Consider the following 24,208-nt stretch of genomic DNA (forward strand, 5'->3'; position numbering starts at 1 on the left):
GGCAAAGGCGAATTATTGGAGTGACTGATCTTGGAAGCACAGAGAAGACCTACGCCGGATCGATTCTAGATATTATGGCGGTGCATCTGAGGGCTGACTATGTTCTCAAGAGCTAAAAGAACGTTCCATCAAGCCGACTCAACATCAACAGTATACGTCCTATCATGATAAATCCTCTTGTCATTCATCGGCGCCGTGCTCTTATCCGACGCGCCATCGTGTATCCTCTCCCAGGCATCCTGATCGCGCCCATGATGTACGGCCGACAAGCTGAAGCCATGATCAGAGGGGCCGTGGTAGCTGTCTCCTCTCCTTTGTCGTCGTGAGCGACCGCCTGCAGTGATGGTTGTTGCTACGCGATGCTTGCTGTTTGGGTCGGTGCTGTTGTCGCGGTCGCTTTGGAAGTAGTGGCGCAGGGCTGGGAGGGAGGAGGCAAAGCATCCGATGCCGGTTTCGACGTTCGAGCAGAGGACGATATGGGCGACCCAGAAGGGGAGGTTGGTCTGAGACTCGAATTTGTTGACGAATGGGATGCGTATCATGGTGATGATTGACGCGCTGGTATTGTCAGTGGCTATGAGTGCTGCTTCGATGGCTGAGGACTTACAGTGAGGCGAATGATAGCAGCCCGAATGCTTGGAGTTTTGATTGTCTCTTCATTTGTGTGTTCCACAAGATGATAGCCGGCACAACAACCAGAGCCATGTCGGTCAAGATTGTCGACACTGTCGCAGTGTGCGCAATGATGAGAAACGTCTCCGCAGAAGCGCACTCTCCTTCTCCACTCATAATCAGAGTTGGAGTCCCTGTAAACATCGATCAGTCTTGTCCAACTCGCAAGCTGCAAATCAGGCCTACTCACACAAAGACCGCACTGGCTGGCAGTAAGCCAGTGTTCCAACAAAGGTAACAAGGAAAGATGCCCAAGTGACGGCTAGTAGAACCCAGACGGTGATTCTCATGGGCTTCTTGATCGATGCAATTCGCCTAATCGTGATGCACACCGAAGATTTTACAGTGGCAAGTGCAACAACGTACACCAAGATCCAGATGAGGTAGTACTTGATAGCTTCGGACTGCTGCCATGCATTGAGATCCTCGTTCATTCTACCAAGGCCAGCGAGGCAGCCATAGATTGCAAGACCTGTAACGGGGATGTATGCGATCTATGAGGTTACGTTAGTATCCCATTGGTGAAGGGCCCTTGGTGTCAACATACAGTGCCAACAACCATGAACGCATCTTCTAAGCCAAAGATTCTTTTCTTGATTCGAATAAAGGTTCGCAACGCTACGGTAACGATGGAAAGTGTAAAAAAGATGGATGAAATGACGATGATGGCGAGTGGTAGACCGTCCGGTGCAATCAGCCTCGCGGATGGATCGACATCGTTCATGGGTGCTGCCATTGTGGGTTTAAGACGAATATGGATAGCAAAGCCCCAAACTGAGTATGAGTTCGCATCTCGAGGAACCTGCTATTACTTTATACGACCCCGCCGAAGTTGACCGCACCAGCAGATACCCAGTCGAAGTGGAGATAATCAAATAGAAGACCACGCCTTCGACTCAGGCTGATGCACCCGTTCCTATTTCGCGCCGTTCTGGAAGTGACATTTCCCTGCCCGGAACGATCGTGACAGCCGCGAAGTGACTCGCTGCAGGGTCTGGTGCGTCATATTCATACCGTGCCCTGGTGTAGCGGGAGGAAACATGCAGCCGTTGCGACCAAGACAACGAAAATCCTGCTAGAAAGGAGAGCTACCTCAGTAATCTGACACAATTTGTATCCATACAGCGACGCCATGGCGATGGTACCGAAAAATTAGCGGAGCGATCTCCCGCGCCGGCGATCCTGATGCCGGGTCTAGATGGTGGCTAGTGACCGCTAGTCATGTCTCGAGACGGGAACCTGATTTTCCAGGTCGAATCGTGAGGTTGAAGAGCAGGTGTTCCGAGTAGAAGGTCCATCTTTTTGACGCTGCGTCAGATCGCGGGTTTGGGGCGAGGGATTGCGGCGATGGAGGTCCACTTCATGGACGGAAGATACCGAACTGGTGCGCTACATACCACGATTAGTACCAAACCAAGGTTTCTAAGATTTTAAGGTAATGAAGACTTCTCTGCATAGGTGCGAGAGTGCAAGCCCGCTCGCCTGGAGGCAATGCTTTCCCTCACTTCGTGAAGATAACAAGATGTGAGATGATGAGTTTTTACGATAGTGTCTTGCGATCGACTACTTGCGCGCGTACTCAAATCCATCGTATTCTTCGTTGTATTCATGATGATGCATCTGTGTATCGCTAGTCTCCGACGGGGTCCGATCGCTTGTTTCCAGAACGCGGCAGCTAGAACGCATTCATATCGAGCCATGTTATGATGCTTGTCTGGACATGCTCGCTGAATGCAAGCTTTGTAGCGTTCATTGCCATGAAATATACTAAGGTGGCGCACTGATCATGCCTCAGAATCCCTCCTCCGAGTCCTCCAATTCCTCGCTTAGGTATGCAGGCCTTTCAGATTCCTCTAGCTCTGTATATCTTTCTGCATCTCTACACTCGACCTCTATGCCTTGAGCAGAGAGACTGGTTACTACATCCGCTGTATCGCCGCCGATTAATACACTCACTGTATCACCGTTGAAGGGGAAGTTCTGCACATACAACTTCCGCAGCTTCGAAAACGTCTGCCGTATTGATGATGAACATGGACCGCGCGCTACATCCTCATCGACAACAAGTAACGTTATGCGAGCGGAGGTCGATCCTTCCATAGTCTCTTCAAGAAGGGTAGAGCAGAATAGTAGCTCGCCATTAATGATGCACATGATTCAAAAGATGCAAGATGTTTCGTGATTGATTTGCTTGCAGATCGCGAGTACTGAGAAGGGAAAACTGATCTGGGGTAGGGTGGGGTAGTCGACGTACGGTGACTTAACAACAACTTCAGTGCCGTAGAACGTGTAACCGTAGACGCGGTTGCGAATTCCTCCCGGAAGACGCAAGAGAGAGGAGTTGCGTTAGTTGTCGCGCGCACTAACTTAATTAGTAAGGAAACATTCACAGGTCTTTGCTACTTACATCTCATCGACGTCTCGGAACGTGGATTGGCTTGCGGTGTCCTTGATGTCGGCGGCCATTTTATGCTTGAAGACGCCGGCCGGCGTGAAAGTGCGATGCGTAGCCGCATGAAAGTGTAGTGATTCGCCTGCGTGAATAGATGCGAGTCGCCTGCGTGGACTGAGGCCAGAGGTGAGAGTAGTAAACAACGTATGCAGCAAATACTATTTTGGTACTAGCGCAACGCTAATCGCCATTTGCGTAGGCAACTCGTACCTACCATTGTGGAAGGAGATGAGAGAGCGACAGAGCCTATGACGTATCCCCAGTAGACGTGTTTCGGTCTGTGACATGGGCAATACCATGTCCAGGTACAAGAAGTCACGAAACCTACTTGCAATAGCTCTGAACAGTGTGAAAACAAGATAACTTTCATCAAGTAAACATTTCCATGAAACCCAACAGATGGAACTCGATATCCAAAGCATATAAACTCCACGAGGTCTCCAAGATGTTACAAGAAAATTAACGGCGAGGGAGGATGTGACCGCAGCGTACCCAAGTTGTTACCTGTTCACCGAAGAGTCAACCTTGGTACAGTATCAGCGCTAAACTACTACAGCCAACGGCAATACGTTGCAATACCTCCCTCGAGATTAGTGAGCATGTGTTGCAGACCACCACATCCCTCATCTCTTCGCCGCTGCGACGACACCTACCGCTTCAACCTACCGTGCCACCACCCCAGCAACGACACAACCACCCTTCTGCGCCTCACGCTCCCCCACAACACCACCAGCACGATTTTGCGATGCTATCGCAAGTGCGCACCCACATCCAATCATGGTGGCAGGAGACACCCTTACCAACAAATAATACAGCAACGCCCCGTTTCCAGAGGTTGCACAACTTGGACCAAGACCAGTGGTTGCCTTCACCAGCGATAAGACCTTTCAGCCTGGCGTCAAACACCAATGGGCAGGCTCCTTCCGCCTCGTGAGTTGGAACGTGAACGCAGATGCACCGCTGCCAGAATCTCGTATGTCTGCACTACTACAAGTCATCAAAACCACAGGAGTTGCAGATGTTATTTTCCTGCAGGAGGTATCAAGAGAAGGTCTTGCAGCCCTACTTGGCGACTTCTGGATACCGCAAAACTGGTACATAAGCGATGTCGATGCCTCGGCTTTTGGAACCCAAAAGTTCATCAGTATCACCCTGGTATCTAAGCTTTGGGTTACCACCGGTGATATCCAACTAGGCGCCATCTGGAGGGTCGCGTTGCCTAGTCGTTTTGGACGAGACGCGCAGTGCTGCGATTTGATCCTCAACTCTTTGAGCAAGCAAAAGTCTGGGAAAAGGCCAACCCGTATTCGACTCATCAACGTCCACTTGGATTCGATGCCAATTAATCCGTCACTCAGGCCACATCAAGTCTCCGTCGGCGCATTGTACCTTCGTGCGGCTGGTCATGGGATCATCGCCGGTGACTTCAATTGCGTTCTTCCAGAAGATGACGACCTTGTCCGCACCAACGGTCTTATGGATGCGTGGGAAGAGCTTCATCCAGATGATCCAGGCCACACTTGGGGTATATACGGTGAACAGTCTTTCCCACCAAACCGGCTGGACAAAGTTGCTCTGCTGAACCTTAATCCTTCAGCCATGAGCATCCTCCAAACGAGCGAGTTAGGAATCTGTGGCGGAGAGATATCGGTCGACGTAGCAGGATCAGGGTCGAAAGCGCTTTTCAGCGATCATCTGGGTCTCTGGTGTGACGTTGGGTGGGCAGAAGACCGAGCACAAACAGAACGATGTGGTGGTTCAACAAAACGCTAAAATTATCGGATCATCAAAGTCTCCGGACATGCAGTACACACAGCGTTCATCCGTCTCCTACTCGCGACCGTCGGCCGAAGATGGCTCTCCAACAACGCCGACGCCCGTGAATTTTCGGGGTCGGCCGCCCGACGTGCGACACCACCGTCGGACCATGAGCGCAACATTGCCCAGACAGGCAATACACGTTGAAAACCATCGAAACCGTTCGGCATTGCGGTGCGACAGGCCCGACAGCCATCGGGGCGCCGGATTTGATGACGATGCGACGCCCCCGTCTTGTCTGCGACTAGAAAGACGGGGCGATTTCCTGGATGTTGCTCGGCGAGACCGGCAGTTTTGCGATGAGGACGGAGATTCTGGGCGCGTGCGTTGGGAACGGTGCGACACGTGACGAGGACACGGTGGGTTTCGGCATCGCATCATCGCAGCCCTGGATACCTTCAAGGCTGACTTCATCTCGCGATGCTGGAGAACCTTGGAAGCTGGAAGACAGCGCGATGCCGACACCCCAAGCATTATCGGTTAACGCACGCTAGCCGATAAGCCCGACCGACTTCACCGAAGCAGGAGGCCTTTGATCGATGCCACAACGACCTCGGGAGCAACGATCCGGATAGAACTTTGCGAGTGTCAAACACGCGGGAGGAGACGCAGATCGCGTGAAAGTCTCTGTAAAGAGATTCGGCCTGTATGATCTTCAATTACCTCTGCTTCCGTCTCGGTCATGCATTTCGTCGCGTGAACATTCGAGACATCGCAGTCCTAACCCTTCTCGCTGAGCAGCCTTTCAAAATCCTACACGACTGTCATACAATCCATCTCAAACAGCTTTGCTATCGTTATCTCGAGGCCGGAGGCCGTTACAGCTGCTCGTTCCGGTCTGCCTTGTCCAATGAGAAGTGAAGCTGACCGATACGGCTAGCTTGAGGTCCCTGCATGCAGGTCCCGCGGACAGACGCAGGGTCCAACCGGTCGTCGGCGAGAAGGAAACTCTGGGGTCTCTTGACACTTTCCTGCACTCGCTATCGTCGGAATGCTACACTTGAGCTGTCAAGCGACGCATTCCACTAGCCACGAGATAACAGAGTCCCAACTCCAGCCCTCCATGTAGATGCAAGAAGCAGGCCCAGAGCTGAAAACCACATCAATCTGACATGCGCAGCTCCTCCACCGCCTTCTCCACGCCATAGCCGAACCTCGAGCATGGGCCATGGATCTATCCCCCGGCTCGGCTTCCCATCTTGGATGACACGAACGTGTGGTTGGTTGGATTGGTTGCAAAGCACCGCGTCGTCTTATCAGCCAATCCGGGGGAATGCCATGAAGCATATCGGCGTATCTGCAATGAGCCGTCGGCCCAAGCTCCTGGTAAGAGTCAGAGAAGTGATGAGCATAAAGATGCAGTGATATCCCGAGGTTTGAATGTTTGAACTGAAGCTATCTGTATCGTTGTTAGATTCGACTTGAAGTACAGGACATCAAGAAAGCACGAGCATAATTCCTCGACTCAGCATCAATATTTCCTTTTTGGAAGCAGTCTATCTAGAAGTACGTACCAACTAAACAAGAAGATCCCGCATACACATCCGTTGGAGCCACGACTACACTGCAGGGTCTAGAACTGCACACTCCACATCCACGTTCCGCGGAAGACCAACCCACAGAACGCATACATATCCCAAGGGGAGATGGATCTACAGGGGAAGAGGCGGTCAGCTAACGTGTATATAGCATCGTTACACATAACACTACTATTCAGACCAGTATCGGGTTCTCACCAAGCGCGTCGCGAATACCTACCCTACCAATCCCTACGAACAATCTGGTATCAAATTCAAGATGTGCTCGTACACATACTCGTGGTATTACTGTAACCACGACTACTACATCTGGTACGCCCGTCTCTTTCGTTCCCTTTCCACAACCCCCAAACCCAATCCCTCCATCACCACCTTTAAATGTGAATCTAACACCTCCGCAGGGCCAACAGCATCGAAGTCTGCTCCTCGCGCCTCCTCTCCGGCTACTCCTACGACGCCTGGTCCATCGACATGTGTTCCAAGATGAAAATCGAATGCGGCGGCTTCTCGAATTACTACTGCACTGATTGTTCGGAAGATGTGGCGTTGGAGTTTGAGTTGGATGAACTGTAGATAGCCGGCTCGGTCGGCTTGCAAGGATCGAGACGGTACGCTTCACTTTCGACTTCACTCCACATGCTTGCCCTGCGTCTCGTCTGGGAAGAAGTGCGTGGAGGCGGGTTGCAATGCATGGACGGGGGCATGGAGTTGACTTGCCCTGCAGGACGATTTACACGTCGTGGACTTGACTGTGCCTAGCCTTGTGATGGCACGCGTCGCGTCTGGAGCTATTGGTCGAATGAGGCTCACCGCCTTGTTGATGCACGTCCTGTACAGTCAGCCTCGTGCATGCTGCATGCAGCATCAATCCCACGCGGTACTTTCCTTTTCACGTTTTGGGCCTGTGTTGGACGCGCTATACCTCTTCATTATCTGGCTTGAGTTATAGGCGCACTCGGGCGCATCGGCAGGCTTCTAAGCTTTGTTCAAGATGGGGTTCTTTGGGAAGGCGTTCGGGGGTATTTGGACCTTGATCAATTTATTGGATACTGTTTGTATAAGCTGGAATGCAGGATATACTATTGATCGCATGCTGTACAGTGATGAGCCGGACTCCTGCCTTGTTCATGCCCATGACATGTGCCATCGAGGCTTCACTCCGTCAGACTGTCCTCTGCTGTCTTCGGGCTGACACCGTATCCTTCCTCCAGTGTCCGCTTGACCTGCTCAGCTCGCCTCCTTGCATCGATATACATCATGAACTCCTGATAAGTCCTTGGCATGACCCTAATGTTCTTCGGCACGGTGAACGTGTAGTTGAACTGCCCTGTCGGCTTGCTGTGGCCATGCTCCACGTCTCGCACCTTGGAGTCAATCCTAATCTGCACTCGTGTATATTCGGCTTGATCATCGACCTTTTCGTCCGGCGCGCCGATGAGCGGCGGGTCTGTGTATACGACTGTAGCCGTGAGGTATAAAATGCTGCCGACCGGCACTGGGTTCTGGAACGTAGAAGGATCGAGGGAGACGAAGGTCGGGCGGGCGTGTGCGAAGGCTGCGGCGGCAGTGAAAGCGAGCTCGAAGGTCTGCTTGAGAAGGAAGCCACCGAAGATCATGAAATGATGTCGATTGCGGTATTGCGGCTGCATGATTGTGGCGGTCTGGAGACGCGTAGCATCCATGAAGACAACGTTGTCGGGTTTGCGCAGGTCGTCGTAGGGGTCTGTTATCATTAGCTAGGCAAAGAGCATTGGAAGAAACGGAACTGACCATGATACTGCAATTGCTTCTGCCAGAAGGCATGTATGAGATCGCTCTCGAGGTCGTTCGGCGTATGCTTGAGTAAAGAGGTATCTCGGCGCTCCTTTCGTACTTTCGAATTTCGCTCGCCCAGAGCATAGAGGCGCTTCTCTTCGGGCGTCTCGACGATCAGAGGATTGACGTTTACGGGCCTACAGACGAGTTAGCTGCCAGAATGATTACCCACCAGATTCAGCTTTACTTCTTGGTGCCTGGATCTAGAGAGACCATGGTGAAGGTGCAGTTGATCAAGACATCCTCGTCTTTGGTCTGCTCGCCCTTCTTAGGCGCTTTGGCAACCTGCATCGTGATCTCCAAACTGCTTCTGCCAGTCGCATAGGTCACGCGGCCAGAAAGTTCTAGATCGCATATCTCCGTTAGTGGGGAGTGAATGGTAATGCGGTCGCAGCTAGCCGTGACAGTAGTCACGTCGTCTCCAGTGTGCTTGTACCTGTTGCAGCATTCAGACCAGGTCAGCTACTACGCGTAGCCGTTGAACGCTTACGCAATGATGCCAGAAAGAGCATCAAGATCCATGAAGATGGTTCCGAGCCGTATATGCCCTGAGGCGTTGAGATATGTGTCGAGTATCCATGGGTCTTGGGCTAGTGGGAGTACAACGGAGTGGTAGCTCTCGTTCATACGTTTCCCTGTCAATTTGCGATCTTTGGGTATTTCGGGCTTTCCTGAAGGCTCCGTAGGCTGCTTCCCCTCCGACTGCTGTTGGCGCAAAGCCTCTATCCATGGGGTGCGCACGCGCATTGAGGTGAGCTCACGGAAGACGCCATCGGTGCGTCGCGAGGGGCTGCAATGTAAATTTCTGCGACCAATTGAGCTCGCCACTGCCACTGACGATCGATAGACGGCATTCCGTGACAATGCGGCGTGACCGACGCGCCGAATCGCGTTGCTGGTGAGGCTACTCATGTTGCGACGCGAGGGGTGGAGGTTGCAGGACTCCCGAGCCCGCGAGGAAGCAACCACCCTCAGGCTGCTTGCCGAACCCATGTCTTGGCACCGACAGAGATACACCACAATTTCAGACCCTGCCCCCCATCAATCTCTGCAATGCCCATGTCGCCGACTTCGCCTCTTCCACAGATCGGAGTCTGGTTGGGCAATGATGTCGAGATCGATAGAGCTCGGGCGCGCAGTACTCAGCTCACCTGCCACTGATCACGAGCTTTGGCTCACAACATTCATCACCGTCTCACCAAAACAGGATGCAACTTACCTCCAGAAGCTAACATCAGCCGAATACCTGGACGCGTTGAAGTCTGGAACTGTATGGGTGAGCCGTGGACATGACATGCACATCGAAATCAAGCTCAGTCTACGCGATGAGCCCTTGCCTCAGGCGCAATTGCGAGATCTCACAAATGCTGTTTTTCATGCGAAAGTAAGCACAATCGATCTTACGTTAGGATGATATTGACAGATCACAGGTCTGGAATCAGCTAATGTTGAAGCCTACACATCGATCAGATGTAGCAGTGGATCCCGGGGCAATACTTCTGGACATCAATCACGCCCCCATCACGGGTCTGCAAGAAGGAAAGAAGCGTCACCGAATCTTTTCGGATGTTCCAGCAGTAGATATTCAACCGCCCAAGGGAATCGCGTCAGTCTCACTTCAGTCCGTTCGCATGCGCATGGAAATTCTCGAGGCAAGCCCGCGTAGGAGGCCCGCAGTGAAACGAACAACCTCGTCCCTGGGTGAGCGAAAGGTAGCGACCCCAGAAGAAGAGGGTTCTGATGCAATTCTGTACGAGATTGAACGCGAGGACTTATCGCCTGCTGGATATATGAATCGCACGTCAACCGCTCCGAGGGCTCCTGGGTACGGGAAACGGAAACGACCAGCTACAGAGGGTGTGGTATCGACTCAATCAATGTCACTTGAACAGGCCGAAACATCGAAACGAAGGCGCAATCGGCCGACAAACGATTCTTCGATGCGGCGAAAGTCGGTCACGAATCCTAAATTGCCAGAACAGATAGACATCGCCAGCATGGTCGACGGAGCGCTGCGTTTGTCGATTTCTGGTACTCTCAGCAAGGCGCCGATTGGACTGAAGGCCAAAGCGAGCACTTTCCGCCTAGGGCTGGCCGATGTCGCTCCTGCGATATGGAAGACCGGATACCTAGTCGTGAGAAGACGGTGTTTCTGGTTCTATATGCATTACTTACTCATAAGCAGGCATTGTCCCAAAGAGCTCATCTCCTACCTACCATCGCTTGTTCCATCAGTCGAATCGGCGGCGTAAAGGCAACATCCATCTCGCTAAGAGACAAGATTAAGGATTTGAAGACGATTGCACACCAAGTCTCGCCAGATCGCTTATATTGCAGGATACCTGACGCAGACTATGAGGCTGCTGAAGCTGAATCAGTCATCGCAAGTCAATTGTGGGTACAGTCCCAGAGAAGTCTGCTCGATAAGCCCATGGCCCCGATCAAAGCATGTGTTGCGTCTATTGTTCAACAAGCCCAGCCAGCCTCTGACGACATGCTGGCGGAAGAGGAAGAAGCCTGGCATCATACTCAGCCCACTACATCATTCCAAGCTGACGGCCTGCACGAGTGTTTCGAGGATGAGTCGGCATTGACCGCGGATCCCCAAGCGACCCAACAACAAGGGCGATTTCTCCGCAGTCCAGGCTTGCTCTTCGATGTTTGCGAAGATGATGACGACCTACTTCTCGACTCACATTCCCTAAACGAAATATCGGCCGCAGCGTGTTCAGCAAATGGACAGCTCCTCACACCCGGGAGCCCAGCTATATATCCACTCTTTACACCTGACATGTCTATTCAGCAGTCAATTGCCTCGACATCACGATGCTGCCTGGGTACATCGCAATCTTTACAACATCCGTCGCAACAGCAGACGAACTCCGAGCACGAATTCTCACATCAAGTGTCATATGAAGGTGACGTTGATCATACCGAGGACCTACTATTAGTCCGTTAGCTACAAAGGGGTCGCACTCCAGCTTACTAGCATCGTGGTTACAGGATAGAGTTTCGGCCGTATAGATTTTCGGCCGAAGCGAGCTAACAGCCGTTTCATTGAGGAAGGGCAGCATCACGTGGTCGTTGTTATGGCTCCGAAGATATTTATATCCGATTACTCTGAATGTGGCTTTCCATAGTCTGCTCTCTTATTGAGCGTCACGGAACTACCCTGTGTTGCTGCATTCTGCCACCGGCTGTACCATGGTATATGGGTTGACTTTGGGGGATATTACCCCATGGGCCCATCGTCGACCATCTATCGAGTCAGCAATCGGATGATGAACGTGTAGGTAGATCACGGCTTCCAGGAATGCCCTTCGAAGACTCCGCCACTACCTCGCAATACGAAGCATGAATCGTGTACATAGACGGTCATCCTTACTTCGGAGTCCTCCTCCACTCTAGGGTGGCTTGGCTGGTGGCTAAAGCTGTACATCATCCTGCAGGTCCTGCACTCAACAGGAAAAGGACCTGTACATCTCAAGTTGGTCCCTGACGGCGCGCGCCTCCACAGAACGATTACTCACCTCCGATCCAACTGCCGTGGGGCGGACTCGAGGAAACTTCCACTACCAGAACCCCTTCTGTACCAGGCAAACTGGCTCGTTCGTATTTCCGGAGTGAACCGCGTGGCGTAAACATGTCCGTTCAAACTTTCCTGTCACTCAACGTCGCCGATGTCCAATAAATCGCGTCCTCCGCTGCCGAGGTTGCGCTAAGCGAACCAAGTTTCGTTTCGGAATCCAAACACTCACGAAAGTTACCAGATTATCAGCAGCCGGCAAAGCGAAAGCGGCTGCCGTGTGTCGGAGCTCAGCGGCTCTTTGTGTGACATGCTTGCGAGAACTGCGAGACGGCATGACAATGTTCTGCAGATGTTGTACGCTCTCCACCGTCAAGGTCATCTCTGAACGTGATTCGCGCCCCACCAGCTGCACGGGAGGTGATCAATTTCGGCTATCGGGCACAGACCGTGCCACGTCCTGAGAATCTGCGATCGGAGGAAAGCAGGCTCAGGCTCCACCTCACTACTGTTATGTGCCGTCGTACCAACGGCAGGGTTGCGAGCATGGCGACACATGTCAAGTCGGCACTTCCGAGTCTACGGTCAGAACGGGTTATCGGCTTGAAAGCTTTGCAATCGCACCCGCCTCCTAAGTTTGAACGTGGATGGCTATTGTCATGCTAATGGTATAACGCCATCTGATATACACGGGCAACGACAGTCCTTGCAATGAACGCCTCGGAGCATGGCGATTATCGTTCACTTTGAATGATTGGAACGGCAGGGCGCTTGAAGTCGAGAGAGAGCCTGACCAAGATCTATCACTTTACATCATGGTGGTAACCGAAAATGTTTCAGTCAATTAGCGATTGTTGTACCGATGCTCTGGGCGCGCGGAACATGCCCAGAGCGAGTGCGACATGCCAATCCTGGCAAAATCACGCTTCACCAGCGTCAGCTTCCTCCCCGCGGAGACGCCCTCGTTGCCGTGTTGGCGTTCTGAACTCAAATTACCACCCGTACCATTATGTCTTCTTACCCGGGATCAGTCGGCCAAGGTACCAAAATTGAGTATTCACGCTAGCTTCACGATGACATCTGGCCCCATTCTAGGCCGCGTGACATTCGCCTCTGGCCGTGCAGTCTCCGCGGTCGGTGTTGGTTATGTGCAATCCACATCCCGCTCACGAGTTCTACGCTCGTGCGTATTCGTAGGGAAAAGCACGGCCCTTCGGAGATCCATCAGCTACGTTTGTAACACAGCAGGAGACCACGGCCTGTTGGGGACGCATGCATAACTAGCGGGCCGCGTTTGCTGCGCAAGTGGCTAGAGGGTCAGGCCGAACGGGATTCGTGAACTTTGAAATTACTCGAGAGCACGCCGCTAAGCCACTACATCTAGGCTAATAGGCCCAAGCCGTATCAAGGGCGTTTGCATGAAGGGGCCAGAGCTGTGGCGTGGAAAACTGGATTGGCGCCATGGGCATCTCGGCATGGAGAGAGCGGAGCTATGTGATCGGTCCCAGCAGACGAGTGTGGAGACTTCGTGCGACGGGGTGTCGCTGTCATGTCTCCCGCACCAGACTAATCACGCGCAAACTATGTCCTCCACTTCAGTGGCCGTCTAGAAGGGGACACTACCCACCGGTGCGAGTTCAGGTACACACCCACAGAACCCTCTTCTCACCGGCTACCCCTCCGATCGACTTCTAAGTTTTGACTGCTGCGAGGAGAACCTACATATACACACATCTCCGCATACGCGCGATTGGACCCCGGAGAGACATTAGCTTACAAGACGCTGGTTACCTCCTGAGTTGAACCATCAAACCGAAACACCGAAATCGTCTTCCTGCGTCGATCTGCGGTGTATGATGCAAACCACTTGACTGTGACGAGCTTCTTCCAAAGAACACCTCCAGGGCGATTATACCGGTGCGGTTCCGCTCGGCTGACTCCATCTCACTTCACTTCTCTTCTGTAAAGTAGGTAATGAATAATATCTCTCGTTCACCCAACGCAACGAACATGACTAACTGACAGAGTGCAGGTTTCACAACTGAGGAAGTGCATGTAAGGCGCATTCATCAGCCTTACGAGATTACTACACACCTAAACACACCTGTTCAACAACTGCTTCGTCATGTTGAACCCAGAGATCGAGGCCAAATACCCGCTGGGGAGCAGGCCCGAGATATCGTTTCTTCCTGCGCTCATCGTGGGCTCGTACATTGTCAGCCTAATCGGTGCCTTCACAACTGTAGAGCTGCTACATCGGAGAGTTTCAGGAGCAGGATGGCGGTCGTGGTATGTTCTGAGCTTACATTGTTGTACGACAATCACTAACCCCACTTTAGGGTACAAGTAGGAGGCTGCGCAGTTTCGTTCGGACTGGTGGCTATCTGGTGTATGCATTTCGTCGGTAACAGAGCGATTGTGCTCGGTAATGGGGAAGAAGAGATTCAACTCTACTACAGTTCGACTTATACCGCCGTATCGGCTGTCCTACCGGTGGTCGTCATGTTCTTGGGATTATCGGCTGCGGATAAGTTTTACAAAGGAAGCAAAGGATCTCTCGTTCGGTTCGCATCACTGGGCGTATGCGGCGTTTGTGGTGGAGCGGCGGTCACAGAAATGCATTACCTGGGAAACAATGGCACTACCAACTACCGGATCATCCTAAGCTGGCCACACGTCGTTGGAGCCGCATCTATCGCTGTGGGCGCTTGTCTCATCTCGTTCAGTCTCTTCTTCCACTGGAACAAGCATTGGATGAACAATGTCTGGCGACGGATCATTGTGGCGGTCGTACTCGCTTTGGCCGTCTGCGGGATGCACTGGACTGCCGCAGCTGGTACCTGGTATGAGATCCGCGGCTACCACGACGGACCTGGTCAAGAAAGAAACACGAACCTTATCATCTCTCTTTGCCTTGTAAGTCACACATTCTACGAGCCTCGCGCATTGCTAATCGAGTTCAGTGTCTGAGTGCGTGTGCTGTATGCTTCCTTCTTGGCTTCATCAAGCAGCGCCAACGTCGATTGGAGAAGAACCGAGCACAACAAGTTGTTCTTGCCATTGCCACATTCGACCCAGAAGGAAGGCTTCTTGTCAGTCAAAGCGGACTGATGCCATGTCAGACCATCACCCACCAGTTCCACCAAAGAACATTTGACGACGAATTCAACACATCACATCCCGTATTCCAGTGGATCTTTAGGGTGTCGCGTAACTGGACCGGGATTTCTGACCTCATCCCGACGATGCGAGAGCATCTACAAGCGACCGGATACCTCCAAGCGCCTACTCACGGAAGCAACAGCCGATCGTCTCTGGAGGCCGACGATGACATAAGCTACTCGGCTACATTCCGGGAGCTGTTCTGCGTCACAGCTCACGAGATTGCGCAGACACTGGACACGAGCTTGCAGAACCTTGGAAATTTGTATGAGGAAGTCTTGACAACGGGAACGGTGATGAACCGCGCAATTTGGACAGGCAACTATGGCAATAAGACCATCGTGGCTGCAGATGTAGCCACAAAGGACCTGGAAGCTGGAGCGGTCAACCCCATTCTATTCGGAAGAGGTCAGATGCTTGTGCTGACAAAGAAGGTCGACACCGCCGAGGCGCATCGACTACACAACCTTGGATACGGATTCGCAAGTATCGAGCAGGTCAGCGATCATCTGGCTCGCAGCCTGCAGATACCGCGTGATGATCTCGAGAACCTCGTTGGGCGTCTACAGGCTTTCAGCGAGAGACAGCTATCCCTTCCCAAGAGAGGCACCTACATCGGATCCTTCCTCGTACAGCCCAAGCCCGGAATGAGAGGCCTAGACGTCATCGTGCCGCGAGCTACACCTGGCCGCATACCGATGGTGAAGCTGAGCAGCGACGAGTTGGACAGTCGGCAGCTGAACATCCTCACGACCTTCAACGGTTGCACTCTGGACGACTGTCTGGTGCGCATCAACAAGCGGACCGCGACTGACTCGGAGGATGATCTCTTCCTCGACAAATTCCGCAACAGGATTATGGAACTTCTACGAGATTGTCCCGAAGAAACTCTTCACCGTTCAGTATTCTCATCGCAGCAAATCGACATGATACATGGGCAGACCGAGTCCAGTCAGGCCACGCTCTTCGCTTTCTGCGGCATCAAGGAGATTTACGTGCAGTCCCTACAAAGCCTGACGCTCAAGACGATTCCCCTTTCCTTTTTCCAGACCTACTTGAGGTCGCAGCCAGGATGCGCCGACCATGCGATATTGGCGCAAAAGAACCACAAGGAGTTTAGCAGCCTCCGGCGCGTACCCTCTATCACGAAGATGCCGCCCAGCAGCCGCGGCGGCAAATGGACCCGCGGTCTACGTTCGAAGAGATCGAACTCGACAGAATTGAGCTGGCAGCACACGGACACATGCTCGGAGAAGGGTCTGGTCAACTGCACCACGCATTCTCAAGCCGAGCCTGCGTCACACCCATGGGGAGGCATCATGGTCACTTCGACACAGAACATCCATGTGGATGAGAGCAAGGGCGGTGCGAATGTAGAGCTCCACGACCTAGGTGTCCGAGCCAATGTTGGTATGGCAGAGACGGAGCAACAGACGCTGGCAGACCGGCTCATGTCCATTACGACTGCGTTCCGTGACCCACACGCGATTCGCCCGCCAGGCTACCACGGTATCCGGAAGTAGATTCCGTTGCCCGGCGAAACCATTCTTGTCCATCGTTTATTTTTCCTAGCACTGCACGGCGTTGAGGTTGTTGGAGCATTGGAATACCCTTCGTAATGATATGTAATGACACAACGAGGAGGGCAATCCACATTTCATGGGATAGGCGTTTGCTGGGGTTTGTGAGCTGGGAGCTGCTTCAAGGCTTCGAGCGAAAAGTATAAAGCTTGTAATCTGTATATTATGTATGTGAAGAATAGAGAAGATGTACCTGAACTAGGATGAGATAAAGCACATGTGAAGGCCAGAGGGGTCCGATAACGCAGCCGACCCGCAGTGGTGGGAGGCTTGGCGAATGACGCTCATCTGAACTTTCTATGCCCCACGCGCGAGCTGCCCAAAAACATTGAGTCCATTCCGGCTGCAAGCCACTGCGACAATTTAGCGAGTGCGGAAACCCTCTCCCTGTGCAAATTCATTCCCGCTCTCATTACACCCTCGAATCGACCGCCGCAATCGCCTTCCGCACGACGCTCTCCGCCCTCGCGGCCCCTCCATCATGTCTTCGCCCACCACCTCACCAACCCACAAACTCACCCCCCTCGCAACCCTCACACCACCATCCAACTCGCGAACCTGGCAATCCGCGCCCCACCCCTCCCTCCCCATTGTCGCAACCGCGTGTTCCGACCGCAGTGTCCGCGTCTACAGCCTAACCTCCTTCACGCTCCTGCATTCTATAACCGGAGGCCACAAGCGCAGCGTACGGACCGTGTCATGGAAACCCAACACACGGGGCCAGAGTGTTCTTGCGACTGGAAGCTTTGATTCTAGCGCGGGGATATGGAGGAGGGAGGAGGGTGCTGGGGGAGGGGGGGTTGAGGAGGACTTTACGGGTAGGAGGGTTGGTGCTGTGGAGGACGATGATGACGAACAAGACGACACAGACGACTACCAATTCTCCTGCATCCTCGACGGCCACGAATCCGAGATAAAATGCCTAGCCTGGAGTCCCTCAGGCCAGTACCTAGCGACCTGCTCCCGCGACAAGAGCGTGTGGATATGGGAGGAACTCGAGGACGATAACTTTGAAACCGTGGCCGTGTTGCAGGAACACGATGGCGATGTTAAGAGCGTGGCGTGGCACCCCGAGGAAGATTTGTTGGTCAGCACGAGTTATGATGATACGGTTCGGTTGTACAAGGAAGATGCGGATGATTGGGTTCAGGTGGCTATGATTGACGGGCATGGGAAGACGGTTTGGTGGGCGGAGTTTGAGGGGAGTGGGATGAGTAAGAGGGATTGGCGGGCACGGATATCGGACGCTTCACAACAGCAGACACAACACATTGAAGAGCTGGAACGATCGGGACCTAGACTAGCGACTTGTTCAGACGACTGCACGGTGCGGACATGGCGCCGAAAGGCAAAAGAGAGAGACGAGAATGAGAGTAGCAGGACGGGTGTGCCTAGTATCATTCGCTCGGCGGCTATCGACGAGGAGTGGTATAAAGACGCGATCCTACCGCAGGTTCACGAACGCGCGATATACTCGGTTTCTTGGAGTCGGAAGACGGGCATGATAGTCAGCGCCGGCAGCGATGGTAAAGTCATCGTTTATAAGGAGAGGTGGAGAGGACAGGCTTCTGGGGATGAGATGGACGTTGATGGCGCACAAGCGCAGAGTACAACTGAGTGGGTGGTTGTTGCGGAACTCTTCTCAGGGCACGATGTTTTTGAGATTAATCATGTTTGCTGGGCGAAGAGGGCTGATAAGGGGAAGAGGACGGAGGATGAGGAGGTAGTATTGACTACGGGGGATGATGGGGAGGTGAGGGTTTGGGTGTTGGATGAGGTGGATGCGTCGAGCGCTTGAGTGCACTATGGCAAACACCGTACGATACACATGCTGGCTTCCCATATGCTGAGTCTGGAGCAGTCGTTTAGATTATAGCACTATGGGCTTCAATGCTCAGACTTTGAACACCAATATCCTTACCCAAAGTACAATCCGAAGTGATTGCAATTGGATCACCACGGGACGAGCACGAACAAAAGAAGACATACAGTCCCTTTGTCATGACACGTTCTCAAATTTAGAAGACCAGGGTCCAGAAGTTGGCAGGTCCCCCTGTCACATGCGAATGATGCGAATGCGAGGAATCAGGATGGGAAATGCCACACGTGGGCCGTGTTGAAGCCGTGAGCCAGTCCGCTCGCGTTGAGAGCGTGTGGCGCAGGGAGCGTTGGGCGGACTGGCGTCATGCCAAGGTGCCGATCAGATCAGGATTCAAGGAAGCGCGAGAATTTACGGACGGCAGCTAGACGCAATCTACGCGTGTCCAACATTATACTAGACACGCCGTCACCGAGTTCTTTACTGTCTCACCGTCTCTGTTGTGTCCGTCTGCGATGCTGTGCAAGTCGGTCGTCACTTCCTCAACCATCTAATTGGCGCTTGCGCATAATCCCTCCGACACCGTTATCACCCGCGTTTTCCCCATATCTGGGCATTGCGCACCCGACACCTACTCTCCCACCTACAGACCACTCCTCCTTCTCAACATAGTTTTTGAGTTTGCACGTGCAGTGTAATTGTCCGTAATTGCCCTATCTTTCCTCTGCCTGTTCACCGCCTGAACCATCCTCCACCCCACGCCTATGCCGCCAAAACGAAAGCGGTCCATCACTCTATCGTCGGTCAAGAAAGACGTCATGGACGCTGTGCAGCCCTCATCGCGCGACGCCTCGGACGAGGGTGCCTCGGACCCTGTTCTCCAGGCCGTCGCGTCCAAGAAGGAGCGCCAGGCCGATACTAATGGCACCACTACCAAGCGGGTCCGCGTTAAGAGCGCCCACGGCGACGAAGATACCGACGAGGATGAGCGCGCGAGCAAGAAGAGCCGGCGCACGTCATCGCTCGCCGGCGACGACCACGGCGAGGGTGGTGAGGCTGGCAGCATGCGCATGGAGCCTCCACCCAAAGCTGGTCTCGTCGACCCAGTCGGCTACAAGACGAATCCCCCGCCAGAGGGACGCCCGGTCAGGATATATGCAGACGGTGTTTTTGACCTGTTCCACATTGGCCACATGCGCGCCCTCCAGCAGGCCAAGACAGCCTTCCCCAACGTCCAGCTTATAGTTGGCGTCACGGGTAACAAGGAGACACATAAGCGCAAGGGTCTTACCGTCCTATCGGCGAGAGAGCGTGCTGAGAGTGTGCGCCATTGCAGATGGGTCGACGAGGTTATTGAGGACTGCCCGTGGATTGTGACCGCTGAGTTCTTGTTGAAGCACAACATTGACTACGTTGCCCACGACGACCTTCCCTACGGTGCAGACGAGGGTGACGACATCTACGGCCCGATCAAGGAGCGAGGCATGTTCCTCGTCACCCAAAGAACTGAGGGTCTCAGCACAACGGGTATCATCACAAAGTAGGTCTGCCAATCCAATTCTTCCTGCCTGTACTAACACACCCAGAATCGTCCGCGACTACGACCAATACATCGACCGCCAACTCAAACGCGGCACCTCGCGCAAAGAACTCAACGTGTCCTGGCTCAAAAAGAACGAGCTCGACGTCAAGCGCACCATGGCCGAGCTCCGCGACAGCATCAAAGCAAACTGGACAACAACCGGCCAGGAACTCAGCAAAGACTTCCGCCAATTCTGGCAATCGAGCCGGCCTGCCAGCCCCGCCCGCACACCCACGCGCGAGCAGTCGCAGGCAGAAACTATGGAAGCAGCCAACGTTGCTCGTTCTCCTTCTGCGATTTCGCGACTGAGTCACCTCGATATTCCAAGGGCGAATAATACGAGGGAGAGTTCAGAGTTTGCGGCGGGTTATAATTTGGGGTTGATTGGTGGTGTGAGGTCTTGGGTACGTTTTCCATCTTCCACTTCACAACACGAAAAATGCGAGGAGATATGTTTTACAGGATGGTTCACTAACGAGATGTTTAGATGGCACGCAGTCGCCGCAACCTAAACGACAGCCGGCCCCAATCCCCCATCGACGACAGCTCCGACGAACAGGAAGCTAGGAGTCCTCAACATAAAGGAGAGCAGCAGGAAGTGACCCGTGGTCGTACGGGTAAACAGACGAAGAGCGAACCTGCTATGGATACTGCGGCTTAGGATGCTGTAAATCACTACCTATATTAGGGCTTTCGATGGCAACAAACGGTAGTCGGATCGATGTTGTCCGCCGTTTATCCTTTCGACCTAGCAAGCACGCAAGCAAGCACATACCGTGGATTAGGTCGCTTGTGCGACGGAATGTGTATACGTGGCTAGGTGGAGATGGCCTATTACACGACCAAAAAACGTACTTTATCATAATACTTATTTCTCTTGTTATGAGCTGTTGACTGCGCCCTGCTTTGTTTTGCTTCGTACCACTGAATTTCCTTCATCTTTTGACTTTCGTTATGCTAATTAGAGACCACTATACGGCTCGGTGTTGGTGTGTTTACATGAAAATGGCTGAGGGACAGGAACTGCGACTGCGCCCACCTTTGCCAACAGAGTCTAACAACTGGCAAAAGGCTCAACGAGATGGCTTGGTGCTCAGCGACTGCGCGGATGGTATCCTGCAAGACGATGTGCAGTGCCTGCTTTGCTGTTGGGCAAACGATGACTGGTTGACATTGACCAAACGTGTGTTGTGCTTGTTACACCAGACAATCGCCTGCTTTGCCTTGTACTGGTTCGTTTCCTCTTGTTCTCGCCTATCTTTGACTGAACGGCAAGTATTGCGTGGGGCTGTGTTGAAAGGACATGGCTTGCTATGTTCGTGTATACAAGGAGAAGAGATGTACCTGACTTTAATCGAGGAGGTATACGCTAACCCAAGATCGAATCCTATCTCATCTAAGACGAACAGACGGACAGACGGAGAAGGAGGAGTCATCACACGCACGGTCGACACGGAGTCTTGGAGAAACAGTGGTGGATGTGCATACGAACCAACACGCCACTATACTAACATCCACTGCACATCACTCACGCACCACTATCCCAACAACACCACCGAATTGGCATAGCAAATGTGTATCATAACTTTCACGACCTCCCCAGCCTGCTCCTGCCCCCCAGTCCCCTCATCTCCGTACATCCGCCTCTGTCCCTACGCTCGCTCACTCAATCCGATTAGAGCGTGTCCGGTTGGCGCGCGCTTTAGTCAGACGATGTGGGTCGAGGGCGAGTGTAGCTGGTGTAGGCAGTGTGGGAGGGAAGGGGTTAGAGAGGAGAGGGTTAGGGGAAGGAGGGAAGGGTATGCGAGGGGGAAAGATGGTTATGGAGATGGTGGGAGGGGGAGGTTTGTTCGGTGGGGGGAGTGAGGGGTGGGTTGATAAGTTAGGAAGGAGGGTGGGAGGCGGGATTTGTCAGGCGGGAGGAGTGAGAAAAGATGAGGCGAAGTGGACGAGGGAGATGCGATAGGGCGGGTAGATTGATAGAGGTAGAGGACGGGAAAAGCCTGGGGGTGGGTTGGACGGTAAATGCTAGTTGTGGAAAGAATCTCGAACACAGGATAGTATGGGTACGCGCCGTTGACTCATACCGAGCTCAGTCTTGTCTCGCACTGATCACTGAAGTGGCAAACTTTTGGGGTGATGACGAAGAAAGAGTGTGTGCCGTTGACTTGGATCCGGGGCATGGTCTTGTTTCGCGCTGGTTATTGAAGCGGGAAGCTCTTCAGAGACGGACGAAAGAAGAGGGATACCTTTGACTCAGACTATGGCGTGATCGTATCTCGTGCTGGTTATTGGAGTTGTACATTTGGTGGGCGGGATGATCGCAATACACCTAGTTTTGAGATGTTTCGCCAAACAGAAAACTCTTCAAAGATGGGCAAGAAGAAGCTCATAACGAGCAACATCTCCGTGGATATCCCATGAAGTGGCTTGCTTTCGTCGTTTCTAATCACTGTGCCGTACGTAGTGAAGCTGACGCAAGACGACACGTTGTCGCTGTTGAGAAACTTTTTCCATCATAATCGCAACGCGGGGTTCTGGAGGTTTACGTGTCGACGTGACTGGACCGGGATGTAGAGTCGAAGTGAGGCATGATGGCTGTTCGGCACTTTAGAGTGGTGCCTGACGATGGCGAAATGATCATCCTAAATACTACACCAACGATCCTTCCCTGCGCTTACGTCGGGACCTGCATTATCAACAAAACACCACATGACGGGCGGAGGACGTCTGCGAACATGTTCAAGTCCTTCGACAATCAAAGCGACACCCACTCAGCGTGCGCCGGGCGAGAGGGATAATTAGTCCGATCCAACGAGATTGCGTCGTGTGACATCGCGACTTTCCCAAGCGCAGAAGCAGGCGCGGTTCTGCCTCAGGAACCACACCAGCGTCTCCAGCCCTACTATATTATAGATAAATGGGGCCCTCCATGCTCCCGTTTTTCTAGATGCTCTTGGTCCCACCCAGACATGCTGCACGCGGTATAGATCGCCTCACACCCGCGATGTGATATACGACCAACCCTCTCCACACCCAGGGCCCTCCTTACTAGCAGCCCCTCCGCTGTCCGCCCGTCACCAGCCGTCGCTTATCTGTCATACCATGAGAGGCTGCTCTGCTTTTGCACATCACGATCTGCGACACAAGAACTGGACAGGTCTTCTGAACGAGTCGGTCCTTGGGCTGTCGGCAGCTTGTCGGAGCGGCAACGCTGCTAGATGAAGCGGTTGCGTTTCAGTCGCCCTTGGATCCCGCACGCCAGGACGTCCGACGATCGCACTTGTGGACGACTCATGATGGCATCGAAGGGGCCAGGAACACGAACTGACGTCGATGAGCTGCCTGACGTCGACCCACTGCGACATGTCTAGAAGCTGGACACGACGTGCGACGCGTCTGCTCGCCATCTCAATCCATGGGTGCATGCTGCAGACAGCGTCCGGTCAGACTGGGTCAGTCGCGTCGAGGACAGCGACACAGGACTGGGACCGGACTTTCTTTTCATGCCCCGGATAGCAGCGCGGATGCCAAATGCTCGCCCTACTTTCAATAAGTGAGGCGGCCGCGATGCGCTCTCCGATGCTGCAGCCAATCACGGCTGGCTGCATGCGGTCTCGGCGTGCTGGGCCTGCACATCTGCTGCACTCTGCTCCCTCACGACATCGTCGGCTACCGTGTCTGGCGAGCGAGACAGCGCTACTGCGGCTGCGCGTTTACCGTCTGAGGTCTGTTATTGCTGTCGCTGCTGACTAGCGGTGTGCAGTCGCCGCTGGGATGACACGCGTTGCAGCTTCACGCTCAGAGACACGCCCGAGGTGACTTACGGAACGCCCTAACGCCGTCGGTCGTTCTGTGGCGATCGCCTCCCACGTCCCAAAGTATTGGATTGCACATTTAAGATATGGTCAGAGCATAATCCACGACGTAGTCACAGGTCTGTGCCCGTCTTTTAAACAAGAATGCAAGGGCACCCGCTCGCACCTAACCTCAGCCTCCGACATTGCACAACCACCCACAACGACACAAACGTTGTTTGATTTCCGCAGCGTCACCTTGCAGCACTCGCACGCCTTGTCGCAGCTCTACTACTCCATCCAGTAGTACCCCTTCCTGTCTGTCTCTCTGTTTTTTTGCTCGTTCCGCGCTGTTGCACTTTGCTTTTGCAGCAAAGTGGTTTTCCTACGAAGCCGTCTCTTCACGCTTCGCATTGTCACTCTTCTGTTTTTGTCATCATCGCGAAT

The 24,208-nt window shown here is 53.2% G+C and overlaps 8 protein-coding genes across 8 annotated transcripts; 6 read left to right on the top strand and 2 right to left on the bottom strand.

Annotated features, from left to right (window-relative positions):
* Positions 1-128: 128 nt before the first annotated feature.
* BKA58DRAFT_453985 (uncharacterized protein) lies at positions 129-1,408 on the bottom strand (the record flags this gene model as incomplete). The annotated part of the gene is made up of 4 exons (XM_046174494.1): positions 129-558; positions 608-806; positions 863-1,166; positions 1,220-1,408. The coding sequence occupies 4 exons, from the start codon at positions 1,406-1,408 to the stop codon at positions 129-131; spliced, it is 1,122 nt and encodes a 373-aa protein (XP_046027127.1).
* A 2,414-nt stretch (positions 1,409-3,822) lies between these two features.
* Positions 3,823-4,925, top strand: BKA58DRAFT_116723 (Endonuclease/exonuclease/phosphatase). The gene has a single exon (XM_046164048.1). The coding sequence runs from the start codon at positions 4,100-4,102 to the stop codon at positions 4,895-4,897; it is 798 nt and encodes a 265-aa protein (XP_046027128.1). The 5' UTR covers positions 3,823-4,099; the 3' UTR covers positions 4,898-4,925.
* A 1,468-nt stretch (positions 4,926-6,393) lies between these two features.
* BKA58DRAFT_116767 (uncharacterized protein) lies at positions 6,394-7,150 on the top strand. The gene is made up of 3 exons (XM_046164049.1): positions 6,394-6,448; positions 6,632-6,792; positions 6,882-7,150. The coding sequence occupies exons 2-3, from the start codon at positions 6,740-6,742 to the stop codon at positions 7,051-7,053; spliced, it is 225 nt and encodes a 74-aa protein (XP_046027129.1). The 5' UTR covers positions 6,394-6,448; positions 6,632-6,739; the 3' UTR covers positions 7,054-7,150.
* Positions 7,151-7,559: 409 nt separating this feature from the next.
* Positions 7,560-9,394, bottom strand: BKA58DRAFT_379323 (HotDog domain-containing protein). The gene is made up of 4 exons (XM_046169803.1): positions 8,786-9,394; positions 8,483-8,731; positions 8,251-8,432; positions 7,560-8,203 (listed from the first exon to the last, which is right to left on the bottom strand). Exons 1-4 carry the CDS (start codon positions 9,286-9,288, stop codon positions 7,635-7,637), a joined length of 1,503 nt encoding a protein of 500 aa, XP_046027130.1. The 5' UTR covers positions 9,289-9,394; the 3' UTR covers positions 7,560-7,634.
* A 9-nt stretch (positions 9,395-9,403) lies between these two features.
* On the top strand, positions 9,404-11,609 carry BKA58DRAFT_453989 (uncharacterized protein; the record flags this gene model as incomplete). The annotated part of the gene is made up of 3 exons (XM_046174495.1): positions 9,404-9,679; positions 9,726-10,427; positions 10,478-11,609. The coding sequence occupies 3 exons, from the start codon at positions 9,404-9,406 to the stop codon at positions 11,252-11,254; spliced, it is 1,755 nt and encodes a 584-aa protein (XP_046027131.1). The 3' UTR covers positions 11,255-11,609.
* A 2,337-nt stretch (positions 11,610-13,946) lies between these two features.
* On the top strand, positions 13,947-16,506 carry BKA58DRAFT_310729 (uncharacterized protein; the record flags this gene model as incomplete). The annotated part of the gene is made up of 3 exons (XM_046167303.1): positions 13,947-14,110; positions 14,161-14,737; positions 14,785-16,506. 3 exons carry the CDS (start codon positions 13,947-13,949, stop codon positions 16,504-16,506), a joined length of 2,463 nt encoding a protein of 820 aa, XP_046027132.1.
* Positions 16,507-16,764: 258 nt separating this feature from the next.
* Positions 16,765-18,832, top strand: BKA58DRAFT_356468 (cytosolic iron-sulfur protein assembly protein 1). Its single transcript, XM_046168658.1, has one exon. The coding sequence runs from the start codon at positions 17,045-17,047 to the stop codon at positions 18,359-18,361; it is 1,317 nt and encodes a 438-aa protein (XP_046027133.1). The 5' UTR covers positions 16,765-17,044; the 3' UTR covers positions 18,362-18,832.
* Positions 18,801-20,772, top strand: BKA58DRAFT_116809 (uncharacterized protein). The gene is made up of 3 exons (XM_046164050.1): positions 18,801-19,922; positions 19,969-20,368; positions 20,452-20,772. The coding sequence occupies exons 1-3, from the start codon at positions 19,147-19,149 to the stop codon at positions 20,623-20,625; spliced, it is 1,350 nt and encodes a 449-aa protein (XP_046027134.1). The 5' UTR covers positions 18,801-19,146; the 3' UTR covers positions 20,626-20,772.
* The last annotated feature ends 3,436 nt before the right edge of the window (positions 20,773-24,208 follow it).

This window comes from Alternaria rosae (assembly GCF_020736505.1).
Source record: "Alternaria rosae strain MPI-PUGE-AT-0040 chromosome Unknown BKA58scaffold_3, whole genome shotgun sequence".
Classification (NCBI taxonomy): domain Eukaryota; kingdom Fungi; phylum Ascomycota; class Dothideomycetes; order Pleosporales; family Pleosporaceae; genus Alternaria; species Alternaria rosae.